This window comes from Triturus cristatus, chromosome 6 (assembly GCF_964204655.1).
Source record: "Triturus cristatus chromosome 6, aTriCri1.1, whole genome shotgun sequence".
In the NCBI taxonomy this organism is placed as follows: Eukaryota; Metazoa; Chordata; class Amphibia; order Caudata; family Salamandridae; genus Triturus; species Triturus cristatus.
The window spans coordinates 152,418,562-152,437,298 of record NC_140589.1 but is presented as its reverse complement, the minus strand read 5'-3'; the positions used below and the strand labels follow the sequence as shown (position 1 = coordinate 152,437,298).

Below are 18,737 nucleotides of genomic sequence, written 5' to 3'. Positions count from 1 at the left end.
CCAGAAGTAGGTCGTGGTTGTTATTCCCACTACTTTCTGGTTCCCAAGAAGGGCAAAGGGGGCCTACGCCCTATCTTGGACCTTCGGAACGTCAATGCCTTCCTCCGGAAGGAAAGGTTCAAGATGTTGACTTTGGCTCAGGTTCTAGCTGCCCTAGACCCCGGAGACTGGATGGTAGCGTTGGACTTGCAGGACGCTTATTTCCACATCCCCGGCCCACCGGCGTTACCTGCGGTTCACGGTGGGCCAAGAGCACTTTCAGTTTACCGTGCTCCCCTTCGGCCTCACCAGTGCCCCTCGGGTGTTCACGAAAGTGATGGCGGTGGTCGCAGCTCATCTGCGCAGATCAGGGGTTCCAGTCTTCCCCTATCTCGACGACTGGTTGTTGAAGGCGGGCTCGCCACAGGCAGTCGTCTCCCACCTCCAGACTACGGCGGATCTCCTGCATTTGCTGGGGTTTTCCATCAACGTGCCAAAGTCACACCTGAGTCCCTCTCAGAAGCTCCTCTTCATCGGAGCGGTTCTCGATTCGGCGCAGTTCCGGGTCTATCCACCGGAACAGCGGGTCCGGGATATACGGGCCCTGATTCCCATCTTTCGGCCTCCATCCTGGGTTTCGGTCAGGCTAGTGTTGCGGCTTCTGGGGCTGATGGCCTCCTGCATCCTACTAGTGCATCACGCCAGGCGGCGCATGCGGGCTCTGCAGTGGGACCTGAAGTTTCAGTGGGCCCAGCATCACGGCAACCTGTCCGACCATGTCTTGATCTCGGAGGGCACTGCACAGCAGTTGCAGTGGTGGCTCACGGACCGCGATTGGGTCATGGGCAGGAGCCTCTCCCTTCCCCAACCGGAGCATGTCGTAGTGACGGATGCGTCCCTCCTGGGATGGGGTGGCCATATGGGAGAGGCGGAGATCAGAGGCCTCTGGTCTCCGGCGGAGTCTCGTCTCCACATCAACCTGTTGGAGTTGAGGGCGATCCGACTTGCACTGAAAGCCTTCCTTCCCTCTGTCGGGGGCAGTGTCGTGCAGGTGTTCACTGACAACACCACCGCCATGTGGTATTGCAACAAACAGGGCGGGGTGGGGTCGTGGACCCTTTGTCAGGAGGCTCTGCGCCTCTGGACGTGGCTGGAACACCAGGGCGTCACCCTAGTGGTTCAACATCTGGCGGGCTCTCTGAACGCCAGAGCGGACGAACTCAGCCGCCGGTGCATGATGGATCACGAATGGCGTCTGAACTCCGAAGTGGCGCAAGGTCTCTTTCAGCAGTGGGGAGAGCCTTGGTTAGATCTATTCGCCACCGAAGAGAACGCGCAATGTCAGCAGTTGTGCGCGTTGGAATTTCCAAGGCGGCACTCGCTCGGCGACGCTTTTCGTCACGAGTGGAGTTGCGGTCTGTTGTACGCCTTTCCGCCTATACCACTTCTGCCCAGAGTGCTGAAGAAGATCAGGCACGACCGGGCCCAAGTCATCTTGGTGGCTCCGGATTGGGCACGAAGATACTGGTATCCCGAGCTACTCAGTATGTTGACCGATCCCCCGATACGTCTGCCCCTTCGGGAGGATCTTCTGTCGCAGCAGCAGGGGACGGTCCTCCACCCGAACCTGTCCAGCCTCCACCTCCATGCGTGGAGATTGAGCGGCGGCAGTTGATGCCATTCGACTTGCCTCCTGAAGTCTGTGATATCATTCTGGCAGCCAGGCGTCCCTCCACAAAGACGGTATACGCCTGCCGGTGGAACAAATTTGTGGCATGGTGCACAGCAAAGGCTGTGGATCCCCTTTCCGCCCCTCTTTCTGAGGTTCTCCTCTTTCTTCTTTCTCTGGCCCGGCAGGGCTCTGCCCTGGGCACCCTGAAAGGTTATCTTGCTGCCATCTCTGCCTTCTTGCGGCTTCCTGATCAGCCTTCTCTTTTCAAGTCCCCTGTGGTTACACGCTTTCTAAAAGGCATTACTCACACTTTCCCTCCTGTCCCTTTTGTAATGCCTCAGTGGGACTTGAATCTGGTCTTGACATTCCTGATGTGCGCTCCCTTCGAGCCTCTTCACAATTGTCCTCTTCGTCTTCTGACTCTTAAGACTGCTTTTCTGGTAGCCATCACCTCGGCTAGACGGGTGAGTGAGCTCCAGGCTTTATCTTCAAAGCCTCCTTTTCTGTCTGTTCATCCGGACAAGGTTGTCCTTCGGCCTCGTCCCTCCTTTCTTCCGAAAGTGGTGACTCCATTTCATCTTGGGCAGTCTGTCACCTTGCCCACCTTCTTTCCGCCTCCGCATCCTTCCAAAGAGGAAGAGAGGCTCCACCGTCTGGACCCAAAACGTGCGCTCTCCTTTTATTTGGACCGCACAAAGCAGTTCCGGGTGGACAACCAACTTTTCGTTGGATACGTGGGTGCTAAGAAGGGGAAAGCTGTGCACAAACGGACCATCTCTCGGTGGGTCGTTTTGTGCATCAAAATTTGTTATTCCTTGGCAAAAAAGGACCCTCCTGTTGGGCTGCGCGCCCATTCTACTCGGGCCACAGCGGCTACTACTGCCTTGGGACGGGGAGTCCCTTTGCAGGACATCTGTCAGGCGGCGACGTGGGCTTCGCTACACACGTTTGCCAGGCATTATTGCCTTGACAGCCAAGTCCGGAGGGATGGCTTCTTTGGCCGTTCTGTCCTCCAGGACTTTCTGGTGTGATCTTGGTTCGCAGACCCACCACCGGGGATGGTATTGCTTGGGTATCTATTCTAAGGTGAGGAATCTAACTAACGTGTTTCTTTCAGATGAACAAGTTACTTACCTTCGGTAACGATGTATCTGTAAGAAACATTAGTTAGTTAGATTCCTCACCGACCCACCCATCCTCCCCGTTCTGCGAACTGACATCTAGGGTTAAGGTTATCCTTTTCAGGCCCCTAGATTTTATTTTTGGCACCAGTGTCGGTCTTTGCATGGCTCTGCGTTCCTGGCGCGGAAGGCTATGTACAAGAACTGACGTCAGCGCGCGAGGGCGGCGTCTAAGTACTCCGACGTCATTCCGGCGCACGACGCCGACGACGGACGCGGAGCCGCAGACGACGCCTAGCGACGCGCAAGGGGTATTGCTGACAAAATCTTCCGGATCCAGTCTGACGCCTGGGGATATTCTAAGGTGAGGAATCTAACTAACTAATGTTTCTTACAGATACATCGTTACCGAAGGTAAGTAACTTGTTCGTCGCTTCCGCTTGCGGATCCAGCCTTCAACTGAAGAACCAATCCAGTTGACAGTCTAGACGAGAGACAAAGTTCCACCGGGAACGGCATCAATATTCTCTGCAGGACCTGGAATACCTATGGATGCAATTGCCATGCACTGAGATCCTGAAGGTGGCGAGAGTACCAATAGATTCTCATGGATTTCCCTGGGATATATTCTGCCGTCACCGAGACGATGTGCTCCTGGGAGGAGTACCAAAATTATTTCACCAGTTCTGTTAAACTGGATCGCGGACCCCCTAGGCTGTTGATATGCTTTACTGCCGAGATTGTCAGTCTTAAGCAGCACTCAGCAACTCACCTAGTCATGCGTTCAACACCAGAGAGCGAATGAGGCTGCCAGTAATTCCAGGCAGTTGATGTGCAGGGATTACTTTTTGGACAACCACTTCCCTCCTGTTGATCCATCAGCAGAATATTGTCGAGGTAAACAATTAAGCATATGCCCCTGGTGCGGAGGAACTCTTCTTCCCCCCTTCCCCCCCTCCCCATTCCACCAGTTTGAGTAGCTTGGTGAAACACCAAGGGGTGGATATGACAGGCTGAAGGATAAAGTCCGAAACTCGAAGATCTGCTGACCCCAAAGACACTTCAGAAATCTGCAATGAGGCAGGAAAATAGGGACTGTCAGGATCCTTGAGGTCCAAACGAACCAGCCAATCACCCGGATGCATAAGGTCCTGTAGAAGATGGGTGTCCTTGAAATGGCAGTATACTACCCATTCGTTGACCTCTCGGAGGAGTACTGGTAGCTGGCCCCCATCTCTTTTCCATTCGGAAGATGTCGTTGCCAAACCCAGACTGATGAAGGAACAACCACCCCTTGCTTCAATTGTTCAGTTACTGCCAGATCTATCGGGCTGCCTGACTTTCGGAAAAGCCAGTAGACTGGGCTTTGAAGGTTAAATGGGAGTCCCCACAAATTCCAGCTTAAAACCCTGCATCGTCTGAAGGACTCTTGCATCGGCCGTGACTATCCTTTCCCACCACCAAACTCAGTTTTCTACAAACTGAGCCAATCTTCCCCTTATTTTTAGTTGGGGAGTACAGCGTCCTTACCTTGGGTGCATCTGCCCCTGCGTAAGTGATGGAAATGTCGGGATAGGTAGAAGTCGCCAAGCTTCACAGGGTGTTGGTATTGCCCCTAGCGGGAGCCTTGGTCTGTTTGGGAGGCATTGGTAACAAAGTGGCCGAACGAGTGCCTCTTGCCATCTGCCGTGGCAGAAATCCTGGGGTCAAAAAATATTGTTACTAGATACATTTTTAATAGATGCCTGCGCCTTATTCAAAGAGTTGAATGTGGCAGTGAAGGGGATCTCCAAACAACCCCCTTTGCGCAGTGGGGCCCGCTTCCGAAACTGCCAGGTCTCCAAGTCTCACATCTACCTTAATAGAGAGTGTCGTCTCTCCACCAAGAGCGCACAATTGGCGTTGTCCAGCAATATGATTGCTCTCTGGGCCCATCCAGACAGATGGGAGATACGAGATCACCTGACTGCTTGGCCTCTTCAGCCATGTCCAAGATCTTTGTGATTGATCTCATAAGGTCCAAATACTTATCTTGACATAACCTCCATGAGCGGTCTGTGCCCTTCCTAGGGTCCCTAATATACTTTGGAGCTAGAGGAGTGCCTGGTTACCACCTTGACAGTGAGGGCCACTTTGCCCTCCAGGGACAGATGAAGAGACACTGCCCGCATGCGAGCCCTGACATCTTTGTTCAGCAGCTTGTGAAGCCTCCCTGGCACATACGCCGCTACCTTCTCGCCTAGGGACCACATGGAAGACTTAGGATGAAGGAGATCATCCGTATTCAGCATGGTTGCCACCAGGGAGTCTAAGATAGCCTTTGGAGTTGGGCGGAAGGGGAGCTTCGTCCACAGGGGGCGCCATGGCTTAGGACTCTGGTCCCCATCCGAATCGCTGTGGAAATCCTCATCCCTCAAAGGGGAAGAGTACGAGGGAGACCGAACAAATGGGCCAGGCGCTGGACTCTGTGGCTGAGCTTGTAAGAAGTCCTTTTTGAGGTGCTCAAGTGTCCTCATCAATTCCCTGGTCTGCAGGGTGCTTGGCATGGTACCTTTTTGTGCAGAGCCGCCACCAGCCTCTCAATCTTTCGTTCAAGGGGCGCCAAAGCCATGGAGACAGTGTGTTGTATCGAGGCTTCCACCGCCTTGCCAAACTCATCTAAAAGCAGGAAGAAGACCACTTCCTCCACCATATAATCAACCTGGCTCAAACATGGCAAACTGCCCTGTGGCACTAGGCAGGCCTGCCAGTATAGATTCAGACTCAAGATAATGGGACTACACCCAATACGTTTTTCAGAAGGTAGATAGCCTTGGCCAGTGCCAGAGTGCTTAACAGATGAGAAGAAGGCTTAACTGGCCCGTCAACCAGAATACACACAGCGGGTTGTGAAAGGGCTTGAGAGCCCAGAGTGGACATACACTGCCTGCGAGAAAAGGGCCTCGACCCCACTGACGCAACAAGTCCCAAAAACCACACTGATCAGGTTTGTAAACGCATATAAGCACACCTGCCTAGTAATCCTGGCACTAAGGGGTTAATTTTACATACCCAAACCCTCAGGAGTGACTGTCACTGCACTGTCAGTAGCTCATTGTAGTAAATGAATGGGTCGGACTCGGTGAGTAGATCTGAAGATCCTTTAAGTGCAGAGGGAGACGAGAGCGGGCTCTTCCAAGCAGGAGTCAAGAGTAACTGCTGTGGAACAGAACGCTTATACAAGGAAACATGGAATAGCAATGCAAGAGCATTCTTACAACTGTACATTCTTAAAATCACTAGACCATGTACTACACATCTTCCTTTCCAAAGACAAAGTAAAAAAACTTGTATCGAGAGTAAAGGGAGAGAAAAGGAAAGAGAAGAGAAAGAAAAACAAATCAACAGACAAAATCCTTAAGATAAATGGGTGGCCTAAGGCCCCTGAGGGAGCGGAAAGGACCAATGCTCTCAGGGCTTGGCATGGAAACTTGATTAGAACTCACAGGAATGAGAGAATGCAACTCGCCAATGAAACCTAGGCAGATTCTGTGCCAGGGTAAACCTGGGTTCTCAATATGTGCGATGTTGGACTTGCAACCCACCTTGAGTTTCTTTTCACCCTCCTTGCAGACGGGGCAATTATCTACCCAATCTACCACTTGAGCATCTAAGCCAGGCCACCAGAAGTGATTTCTTTAGGCGGCGTTGTGCGAGAGTTTGGCCGAGATGACCTTCGTGGGCCAGCGTTAGGAGCTTCCTCCTGATGCCAAACGGGGGAATGAACTTCTCACCCTTAACCAAAATGCTACTGCTGCATAAAAACAATTAATCAAGAATTTTGGCATAGAGGCATACTGGGACAGGGAGGCTACTTTCTCTCCTGAGGCTGGATTTTAACAATTTGACCACATCCTGTAGAGTATGATCATTTGCCATCTCATGTTCCCAATCATTGGCATCAAACACACCTTCACCCACAAAAACAGCATCCTCTATGGAAGCCACAGCAATGTCCTCATCAAGCTGAGAGGTGCTGGAGTCAGTAACAGAACGCCAATCAATGGACAACCTGGAATGACCATCAGCTTGGACGTTCTTTCAGCCTTGAATGTGTTCAACCTGGTATTGGAAACCTTGGAGCTTAGGTGCTAATTTAGCGAGTCTCGCGGACCCTTTTCCAGTACCACCAGGGGACAACACTTTGATTTAAAGGCTTATGATCGGTACTAAAAATAAATTTGGTGCCCCACAAATAAGTCCGAAAGTATTCTACGGCCCATGATGCAGCAAGTGCCTCCCTCTCAATGACAGAATAGTTATTTTCTGCATCAGTCAATGTCCTGGAGGCAAAATCTACAGTCTTTTCACAACTAGATTTATGCTGTGATTACATTGCCCCCCCACAAACCGGTCGAGCTGGCGTCCACTGTGAGGATGGATTTACAGTTGACATCAAAAGGCGATAGAACATTAACACCACAAATCTTTCTTGACGTGGTCAAAACAATCCCTGACTTTGTGCATTCCAAACAAAACTCAACACCCTTCTTGAGTAGAGATCGCAAACACGCAGTTTTGTAAGAAAACGTTCTTACAAACTTTGAGTGGTACTCTATAAGGCCCATAAATTAGCGATGTTGGTCTTTATCAACAGGAGATGGGGCTAAGCTTATAGCACTACATGGGTTTTTCTTAGGTTTGACCCCGAAGGACGGATAGTGTAGCCGAGGTAATCCATCTGATCTACGAGAAACTTATATTTGTCTTTACAAAGTGCGAGACCTGCTTTGGACAGCCTATCTAATACAACCTTCAGTATGGAGTTGTGCTCTTCAACTGATTGGCGGTAAATTAAGATGTCGTCCTGAAAATAGTGTTGTCTACGCCCTTAAAAATGTCAGACCATGGGTTGAAAAACACTGGCAGCTGACTTTAGCCCGAAGGGCAAACGTATGAATTGGATTGTGCGCTCTGGGGTGATAAATGCAGTGAGAAGCTTGGAATCACTGTGTAAGTTGATCTGATGGTACGCGCTCATGAGGTCGAGCTTGGAGAAGACCTTGGCGCCTTTGAGGGTGGTGACCAGTTCAGTAATGTTGGGGAGTGGAAAAGTATCCGCTACAACACACTGGTTCAAAGACCGTAAGTCGACACAATCTCAACTTGCCGTCCGCCTTTTTGGTAATGACAACGGGAGAAATCCATGGAGATGCCTCCACAGCCTCGCACTCCCGCATCAAGCATTTCTTTGAGATTTTGAACCTCTTCTTTTACTACGATGAGCACACGTCTGACTTTGTGTTGGATGGGAATGGAGTCTTTTTTGTTAATAGTATGCGAGTTAAGTGGGCCAAGTTACTGTCTGAAAACTGCGTCTGCCTCTTTGCATGGGTACCCTCGGGTTGACTATAATGTGCAAGTCGTGCTGGTGTACCCACCCAAGAATAGCTGGGCCATGTTCCACTACATAGACTTTACCCTGAATGTCCCTGTGGGAGAAGGTAATGTGTGCCTCAAAATAACAAAGGATGTCTATTGACTCGCCCTGATTGCCCCCAGGAGAAAGGTCTTTCGGGGGGAAGTGGTCTGTTGTCCCACTTCTCGTGGAAAAGGCATTTGGGGATGAAGAATGAATTTAGACCCAGTGTCAACCATAAGGGAAACATCACATCCATCAATGGATGTGATGTGATAGCCTTGGGTCTATTTTTTCTCTCGTCGTCCTCCCCTAGTACATCATTAGAATTAACTACTAAAATTCTATCGCTATCAATATCATCACTCTTCTCAACGTTATGTACACTAGTTATGCTAGGACGAAATCTGCTTCTACATACTCTGGCATAATGGCCCATACTACTGCATTTAAGACATTCATGCCTGTAATCAAAGCAAAAATTTGAGTCTGAGGTGTGTGCGTTGCTGCCACACCTATTACACATTCTGCCACTAAAAAGCTTTTGGTTGACACGAACGGATTTTGAGTTGAAAGGTTTCTTCACAAATGTTCCTCTGTTTTTAATCGCGGCAATGGTGCTTGATTCGTCATCATGGTCAATATCTCGAGACTCCTGTAAAGAAATCTAATTAACATCCGGGTTGAGATTTCTCTTCTTTAATTCTTTCATGCTGCCTTCAGATTGCTCCACAACTTTGGCTAAGTAAATGGAAGTTTTGAGTTCAGGGTTCTTTGCTGCCCATAGTCGCTCCTGAATTTTTTTGTTACATTGGACCATGAGTTGATCTATAATTAACTCATCCATCATTGTTCCAAATTTGCAGTATAAACATTTCTCTAAGTCTTGAGATAAACTCCTCAATGGACCCCCCCCTGTTTTCTGGTGTTGGGTGTAAAATTTGTATCTGTTCATTACCAGATTCTCCTCTTTGTCATATCTGACTTCCAATCTACAAATAGCCTCTTTGTACTCATCGGGTATAGCTTGTCCGTTAGCTTGGAGTGCTTGAGGAAGATAGCAAAAATTGTGCTGTCCCTTATTGCCCAATGTGCTTAAAAGAAGGGCTTTCTTCATCTTGACTGAAAAGTCTTGTCCATCTAGAGCATCCAAATAATTTTCGAACATGAAGATCGAATCCTCCCAAGGAATGCTAGGTGGACCGGGTTGTGCCAAGAAATTAGGGGGTAAAACAACTGAAATGTGATCAGCAGCCATGATGTGGACAGCACTGGAGACAGGTAAGGTGAGAAATGTCAGCTTGCAATGCGGTATATAACAGGCGTGTATATCGCCGTGGGTGAAGAGAGAATATTGAAAATGCTTTGAAAGAATGTGGAAGATCACTGGAGTAAACCGTACGCAGGAGGCATGTATATCGCAGTGGTGAAAAAAGTCATTATGCTAATTTTGAGCAATACGATACACAACTGGCGTGTATATCGCCGTGTGTTGAGACAAAATGCTGAAAAATACCTTTATAATGAGAAGAATCAGCGGTGTGAAGCGATACACAGCAGGCGTGTAGATCGCCGTGGCTTGTTGCTTTACTGAAGGCATCTGGTACAATCTGCGCTCTCGATCGTGAAAGCGCGTCTAGTTGCTGTGGAAACTGAAGAGCAGGGCCAAAGAAAATGGCCGCCAATGTGCTCACTCTGACGTGTGACGTCGCAGCGTTGTACGTGCGTGGTTATCAGAGGCATGCAGAGACACGCGTCGAAAAAGCGGCTTCGGGCAAGAGGCGTTGCCAGGATACCGTTCCAATGAGGAATGTCAGGGTTGTCTTGGAGACGCTGAGGTAATTGCAATACATCATATGTTAACGGCTGGACTTGCATGACGGGTGGGCGGCTGGTACGTCATCTAGGAGACATCGCGGGAGGAAGAAGCTTCCTCAAACAGGCCCACCACACGGCGAAACTGGGAACTCACCTCAAACTGCAGCTGCTGCAGTCTGCTCTCGTTGTGGGCTCTGCACTCTGCTCGACGCACAGGACAAGAGTCAAAGTCCGAGAGAGTGGATCTGCACGCCGGGTTCTGTAGGAAATCGTTGCCAAGATGTAGTAAATTAATGGGTCGGACTCGGTGGGTAGATCTAAAGATCCTTTATTTAAGTGCAGAGGGAGACTAGAGCTGACTCTTCCAAGCAGGAGTCAAGAGTAACTGCTTTGGAACAGAACGTTCACACAAGCGGAAACATGGAATTGGAATGCAAGAGCATTCTTACAACTGTAAATTCTTAGAAACACTAGACCATGTACTACACACATCTACCAGCGGTAGCGCTTGCAGTTACTGACCCCAGACTGGGCCCAGAGGCTTCCAGGCTTACTGAGGGGCTCCTGCGTAAGGCCATGGCTCTGCGATGCACGGTGGAGTCTCTGTAATCACAGAAAACTGTGTGCGACGCTCGTGGAGTCGGAGGAGCGTCTCATTCGACTAAGAGCGCTCTCTAGTGGTCAGCGGGACAAAACCGCACACACACGGCCCCTGTTAAAGAAAGTAAGCTGAGTTAGGAGCGCTCAGACGCGCCCGCGGCCACCTGCAAGGTAAAAGCACAGTACAAAAAAAAAAACTTTATAATGCGCAAGCTATAAACATGGACATTACTCTGAGAATACCAATAAAGACTTCAACTAGCCACTGAAGTGAGGAGACCATGAAAGGCACTTAACTCGTGGCTGCTGAGCAGCGAAGAAAGAGGCGGCATGGACAGAGATGACGGACTATATTGTATGGACTGTGAGGGTTTTTCTCTTTCCCTTATGTTTTACTGGGCACCGAGGTAGTTTAAAAGGGTGCTGTGGAATGAACAGTGAAGAAACACAAGCATAATCCTCGCCTTCAGTCCAGACATAGAATCCCAGTTTTCCAATTTTACTCGACTGCAGCTATATGGCTACATTGCTCTCGTTTATCCCTTCATATGCCTTTGAAAGGGTTTTTGAAAGGACACCTGCCTTTTTACTTTTGAATTGCCCAATACATTGTTTTAAATGAGATTTGTCTTTTCTAATAAAGCATAGAAAGGTATCTTTAAAAGAACTCTGGTATCCGGTGCGTGAGTGGGACAATTCCGCAAGTATGCTTTAAATCTAGATTCCCTTAAAAGAGAAATGAGATTACCAGTAAGTATTCCTTGTGCATCAACTCATGAAAATGCCAGAAACTTCCTGGCCATGTGGTGTTAGTTGTGGCTCAAGTCCTAGGATCTGAAATCAAAAGTCCAAGAGAACATCCTAGAAGCATCTGGAACTAGAATCTGCCATGATCTTGTTTAAGATCTAATAACTGGAGGACCGTCCAATGTTATAGCATTGGTTTGACACACTGCACCTCAGAGGATCAGCAACAGTCCTTTCACCATGTGGTCAATGTTCAATGCCAGTATTCCTGGTAAGCCCCAGTTCCATCTTATGAGCTGGTATGTCACCTACTCATTCCAGGAAACTTTGTGTTCCTGATGAACCTCTTCTTCTTCTTTTATTTTTTTTTATTTTTTTTGTTCTTTTTCAGTGTCAACATCCACACTGCTGAATCCTACACTTCTCTCCTGTCACCACTGACTCCACAAAATTGGGTCTAACAAACTGATAATTTCTACTAACTTGTACCATATTACTGGTCAATAATGTATGTTAATTACACTTTTAATGTTCTGACATCACATCTATTAGCAATGAAAGATGCAATATATGCATTTTACAACTCCGCGTTTCAGTTCTAGAGAATATAAAATTGAAAAACCTAGATATTTTCTTTTAATTTAAGTAGATAAATACTTGGTGTGTAACCTCAGATGAGGGATCATTAAGGTTAGTACTGTTTTAGTATTAAGCGAACATATTGTCTAAAGATAAAGATTTTAAATCACACTAGATTCATTTTTCTAATTTATTTGGTTGCTTTTTCTTCTGGTCTTTAGAACCCACAAGAAAGCCTTGGGATAGAACAAATACAATAAATGGCAGCAAATCGCCTGTCATCTCCAGGTAAGAATTTTACGCAACATATTGGTTGATTTAAACATTTGTAATGTGTGCACATACACAAATGATCAAACTGTCCCGAGGTGCGTGAAAGTGGCTCAATACTAAGGACTCAGAATGCATTTGCAAAACATACATGTTTAAAAGTGACACTTCAAATGGCTTGTGTTATGGAAGCTGTATTTTCCCTCAAATGTTTATTGTTGGGGAATACAGTGGGGTGAGCGGGACAAATACTAACGGTGAAGAGGAGTGTGCAGCCCACGAACACTTATTCTGCACTTAACCCAAACAAAAAAAATCATATCTAGTTTTAGAAAGTGTTTTTTTCAATCCTACTCCAAACACATCAGTCTTTTTTTGTGTGTTACAACTCTTTTTATTAGGGGGTAGAAGGAGCTGCAGCGCAATAAACAGTTAAGCGCCTACAACCGAATGGTGGGCCGGCTACATGCATTGGTTAGCATTCGCTATATGTGATAAAGGCAGTATCTGACATCACACTTGCGTTGTTACACAATAAGTCGCCTACAACCCAAACTGGGCCGGCCGCGTATAGAGATTACTGTATTAAGCAAACGCTGTGATGGAGCTTCTTCGCACTAAAGAACTGATCAACTCTATTAGAAATAGAGAAACAAGGGGAAAGAACTAGAGAAAGAGGGGGGAAAAGAAAGTCCCTAAAGAGTTAAGTGAGGGAGAAAAAGACTAAGGTGAGAGCAAAGGAGAGAGGGGCTGGGGGTGTGACGGGCGGGAGAGCGGTCAACCTCACCGAAGCCCTAGACTGCAAAGGCGCTAACTCTATAATGTGGAGAATCGCCAGCCAGCACTGGGAGCATGCAGATCAGAGACAGCAGCAACCACCGCATGGCAGGAGTTAAGGGCCTGCATCTATGGGAGAGATTGCATCATCAAATAAGCGAAGCGCCCTCAACCTCGGGGGTTTGAATCTAGCATATTCTGTTCGTCCTAGGTGATCCACCAGCGGACTCCACAATTTGGCAAACTTGACATCCTGATTTTGTAGTCGCGCTGTAAGAAGCTCCATCACCACCGTGTGCTACAGGCGGGTGAACCATACATTAATCAACGGCGCCTCTGCTTTTTTCCAGTAAAGAGCAATAGTTTGTTTGGCTGCCCCCAGCATATGCAGGCTGAGATGCCTGTCACGTCGGGTCGTGGCTCGCAGGTTCACCGGCCGTAGGCCCAGGACTGTTATAAGTGGGTCGTCTGGGAGTGGGTAGCCTAATACCTGTTTGATATGACTAAGAACTTCCTTCCAGAAGACGGTCAAGAGCGGACAAGTCCACCAAACATGGAGAAAGTCCCCTGTAGCTCCAGTGCAACGCCAACATAGGGACGAGGCAGTAGAGAACATTGTATGCAATCTGTGAGGGGTGTAATACCAGTGCGTCATAACCTTGTATGCCGACTCCTGATGAGGGATACTATGGAACACCTTGGGGATGTCTTGCCACAGACGTACCCATTGGGCGGGCGCAATATCAGTAGCAGCTGCTGCTTGCCACCTCTGCTGATACGGGTGAGGGGCAGTTCGCTGCGAATGTTGCAGAACGTGGTATGTGCGAGATACTAATCCCCTAGAATTGTCAAATGACCGCACCAACTGTTCGAACGGAGTAAGGGCCCAGGTAGCCGCTTGCGTCAGCGAGGGTGTCTGTACCCAATGCTGAAGTTGGGCATACTGAAACCGCGCTCCCTCATCCAGCTGGTATTCCTGTTGACATTGTTCAAAAGTTTTAAGAGCCCCCTATGTAAAGGTCCCGAATTGTTCTACAGCCCCCTTCTGTCCAATTCGCGAAGTAGGGAGGATGAAGAGCTGGTAGAAAGTGAGCATTGCGAGCAATGGGAGTATAAGGGGACGGAAAAGACGTGAGACCTTTGCACACTGCCACTTTATCCCATATCTCAAGAACAGTCTTGGTGGGTACTGCCAGATAGGTGTGCCTCACGTGCAAGCCATGCTAGGTCCCAGATGGGGCGACAAGTCACCGCCCGGTCCATACGAAACCAGACCTTCTCGCTTTCCTGTGCCATCCATTCTGAGATGAAACGAAGGTGCGATGCCCAGTAATACTCTAGCAGATTGGGGCACCCCAGTCCCCCTCTGTCACGCGGAAGCATTAGGAGTTTGTTAGAAAAGAGTGGGTTTTTTCCCTCCCCATACAAACCAGTTGAGCTCTCGCTGGAGGTTACAGATTTGGTGCTCCGGAATTAGCGTAGGCAGCGTCTGAAAAAGGTAAAGTATCTTCGGGAGGATCGACATTTTGATCGCATTTAGTCGCCCCAACCAGGAGAGAGACAGAGGCTTCCATGCCCTTAGGTCAGCTATAACCGCAGTCTTGCATTCTTGCCAATTTGCTTGGGTCCATGTGGCGAGAGAGGTGGTCAAGTTAAGTCCCAGCTAGAGAATGGGGCGAGCTGCCCACTGATACGGAACAAGAGATTGTAACACAGAGACCTTGTCCGCGGGGATCGTAAGGTTTAGAGCCCATGATTTTGTGGGATTAATCTTAAGCCCCGAAACCTGTTCGTACATTTGCAGCAATTTATGTAAGGCAGGTAAAGAGGCCCGTGGATTAGATAGAGTAAGAAGGAGGTCCTCTGCAAACAAAGCTATTTTATGGTCCAAGCCCCCAAGCCTGATGCCATGTCTGTCCGGATCCCGCCTGATCAAGATGGCCAAAGGCTCAACCACAAGGGAGGAGAGGGGATAGGGGACGCCCTTGTTTGGTTCCTCTGTGGATGGAAATGGGCTGTGTGAGCTGACCGTTGACTCTGACCCTAGCAAGCGGGGAGATGTAAGGAGCCATGATTCTGGCAATCATTTGTGGACCCAATCCTATTTTCTGCAAGACAGCTCGGAGAAATGACCAGTCAACTCTGTTGAATGCTTTCTCAGCATCGAGCGATAGTAAACCGGCTGGGATGTTCCAATGGTGGGCCTTCCCTACTAGATGTGCGATACGTCGAACATTATCCGCCCCGTGGCGTTGGTGGATAAAGCCCACCTGATCTGGTTATATGAGGCCTGGAAGGTGAATGCTGAGGCGTTTAGCTAGTATTTTAGTGTACAGCTTAAGATCTGTTTTTAAGAGCGCTATGGGGCGGAATGAAGAGCAGAGCGCAGGATCTTTCCCGGGCTTGGGAATTAGAGCAATGTCTGCCATTGTCATATCTGTGGAAGGATCCGAGAGAGTTGAAAAGGCAGAGAATGTAAGACTGTAATTGCGGTAGGAAGGCACGGTAAAACAAGACCGGGAGGCTGTCTGGGCCTGGAGGTTTGCCCAAAGGAAGATCTTTTAAAGCTCCAGTAAGTTCCTCCAGGGTGATAGGTTCCTCCATTAATTGTGAATGGTACTTGTTAATAGGGGCCAATTCACTGGCCTTCAGGGTAGCCAGAATCTGGTCCGGGTCAGACGACTCCCTGGCATACAGGGATGAATGATAATTTGTGAACGCCTGAAGTTTAGACGCCCCGGTGGTGGCCCAGGTGCCATCGTCCAGTTGAATTTTGGCAATGTGGACCATAGCTACTCGCGTTCGCAGACTGCACGCCAACACTGTGCCCACCTTGTCTCCCCCCTCGTAAAACCGCTGCTTCAACGCTAAGAGAGCGTGCTCGGCTTTGTTAGCTCTGTGTGCCCGGAGTTGGCCCTGGAGTAAGGCCAGGCGCCTCTTGTGCACCGCCAAGGGACGTTCTTGGTCAAGCCGCTCCAGCTTCTTAATATCGTGGGAAAGTTTGTCCTCAAACAGGCGTGCCTCCCTTGCCCGAGCTATAGCTATAGAGGTAAGAGTGCCACGAAGCGCGCCTTGAACGCATCCCAGACCACTGGGAGAGGGGTCTCCGGGAGGTCGTTGATCTCGAAGTAAGATGTGATGGCGTTCCGAATTTCTTTCGCATCTACAGGGTCTCTGAGAACATGAGGGGGAATCCGCCATCGCAAGGGCCGTCTGGGAAGAGAGAAGCTATCATGGATAAGTTACACATGCGCTTGATCGGAAATTGAGATATCAGACATAGACGCGGAGAGCGTGTCCTTAACTAGGGAGTGTGAGACAAAAAGGTTATCAATACGCGAGTAGAAGCGTTGGACATGAGAATAATATGAGTAATCACGTACGTCCGGCGAGTGATATCGCCAGATATCTACCAGGCCTAGTGCAGTTAATTGCCTCTTTAAGGTAGCTGACATGGCCCCCGCCCCATGAAAAGTGCCCTCACTACGGTCCAGCTTCGCTTCCCATATTAGGTTAAAATCACCCCAGGGTCGTCTTGTCATGTGCTCGCACAATAGCCCCCGCAGAAATTAGTCTTGAGCCTGGTTTGGTGCATAAGTGTTGCATAACGTGAGGACTCTGTGTCCGATCTTGACCGTCGCTTTGAGGAATCTACAATTTTTACTACAAATTATTGTGGAGTCTCCCTGGTGGATTCCAGGCCGACAAAGGATCGCCACTCTTACCGTCTTGGTTGGGGCTGAGGCCCAGAATTGGAGAGGACATACGGGAGGTGTCTGCGCGCAAAAGGTGAGTTTCTTGCAGGAAGATAATGTCTGGGTTTTGCAATAGGAGATAGCGCCAAATTTGGCGGTGCTTATTGGGGGCATTAAGCTCCTTTACATTAAGGGAGAGAAGCTTCAAGCAAGGTGCTGAGGTCGTCAGCATATCAGGGGTGACCGCTAGCGCAAGCTGTGGGGTGGGGACTGGATACCAATCAGTCTGGCTTCTTCCTGGCGGCACAGTAAAGAAAATCAAGACGCGCGCAATCGCCGCGGAGCACTGGAAGATCGCAGGATGGCCCGCCCATTGGTAGCCCTCAGTCATTGGGTCCGTCACCCTGCTCAGGGAAGTAGTAAGATAAGAGAGAAGGGAAAAAAAGAAAGGAAAGATATAAAAAGCAAAAACATAACCACGGCCAACATGACCAACTAAGTCTATTCCAAACCGGGCAGTGGCCAGGCACATGGCGCAGGCCATCCCGAAGATGTCACTCCCAAAGGAATAGAAGTGGGGGTAGGTCATACTGAGACTTCATCGCCATCAGTAGCAGAGCCCAGGTTGCTGCCGGGACGTGATGTCGGCACAGAAAAGGTCAGTGTATCTCTGGAGGAGAGGATATTTAACCGAATTCCGCGGGAGACTAAGTCGAAGAGGAAAAAGCAGGCCATCTGCATCCCTGGGAGAGTGCATTGTATATTCATTTAGGAGGCGGCTGAGAGCTTGCAGGCGAATGCTCATCCTCTAAGGAGCGAATGTGCTGTATGATGTCTTGTTTCTCTTGCGATGATGTATAGATGCCACGTTGCATGAGGCACCCAGAGCAGGACACTGTAGACCACAAGGGTTTTATTGGTTCACGGGCCAGGGGGGCCGAGCGCGAGGGGCTCGACGGTGGAGAACTCATCAGTCTTTTTTTTTTTTTTTTTTTTTTTTTTTTAAAGCAACACCTACAAATAGGACACTGTAAGGTGCTGACAGGAATTCATTGTTGGACAGCAGTGGGTCACAAACGCAGCCTGGGTTTTGTTTCACCGGTCGGGGGACCTGAAGGCGAGGCAGCGTCTCCCATGTAGGAACCACAAGCACTGTATGATGCCAGTGAGAAAGCTCAAAACGGGGCAATTTAAATATAGAGATCTTTGATCTTTTGACTGTGAATGAACAAGGCTTAAAACCTTTACTGCCGTTCTAATTTACCTTTATTGCACACCTTTCTGTTAAAAAAATAGTTGCATAGACTTCTATAGAGACTGCAGGCAACTCTACTTATCCAAGCTTCTCTTCCTGTCATCTGGATCCTTGAGAATCGTGCTATTTTTCAATGGGGAAAAATAGTCCAAAGTTGCCAACCTTTTCATTTCACTAGATGTCTTTCCAAATTAGATTAGTTTTCCAGTATTGCTTTATTTTTTTTCTGACTTTGAGCATTTCGTATCATCACCTGGACTGTCAAATGCTCCTCAAAGTTTAAAGACTGCGGCATACTGTGTATAATCTGCTTTCACAACTCACACTGGAGGAGAGAGAGTGTCCTTTCTGTCATGACCCTATAGGACATTCATTCAGGGAAGATTCATCACCATAGCAGACTTGAGTAAGCTGGTAAGTGCTAAGAAGCAGAATAGCAGCAGTCTTAAAACTCTGAAGGAGGGGTTCCTTCCTCAGAGTGCCCCACAGAGGACATTTTTAAAGCCGCATAGAAGAACAACACTGCTGTGCCTGCCGGTGTTGTATATAGTGTCACCATCATATGGTTTCACAAGACCTTGGAGTTCTGGTAAGAATTCAGTGAGTTGAGCACTCACTGGTGAGATCTGTATGATAAGCATGTTACAGCTTTGAATCTTAGCAGGGTCATCTTAGTTCATGTTTCTGAAGTGGATAGAATAAATCCATTTGAGAATGGTGTGCGAAGAACTGTCATTTTCCTTTTTTTTTTTTTTTACTGAATAACTTGTTTTGTAATAGAAGGCGCCCACTATCAATCCAAAGGAATACTCTTTAGTATAAAGTC

At 48.5% G+C, this 18,737-nt stretch overlaps 1 protein-coding gene across 5 annotated transcripts in view; it reads left to right on the top strand.

Annotated features, from left to right (window-relative positions):
* ENAH (ENAH actin regulator) overlaps positions 1-18,737 on the top strand; it is a 668,777-nt gene that overhangs the window by 496,539 nt on the left and 153,501 nt on the right. For all 5 annotated transcript variants that reach the window (XM_085610395.1, XM_085610392.1, XM_085610391.1 and 2 more), the window contains one exon: positions 12,136-12,202. In XM_085610395.1, coding sequence (XP_085466521.1) covers positions 12,136-12,202 — 67 coding nt within the window. The remainder of the gene's footprint in view (positions 1-12,135; positions 12,203-18,737) is intronic.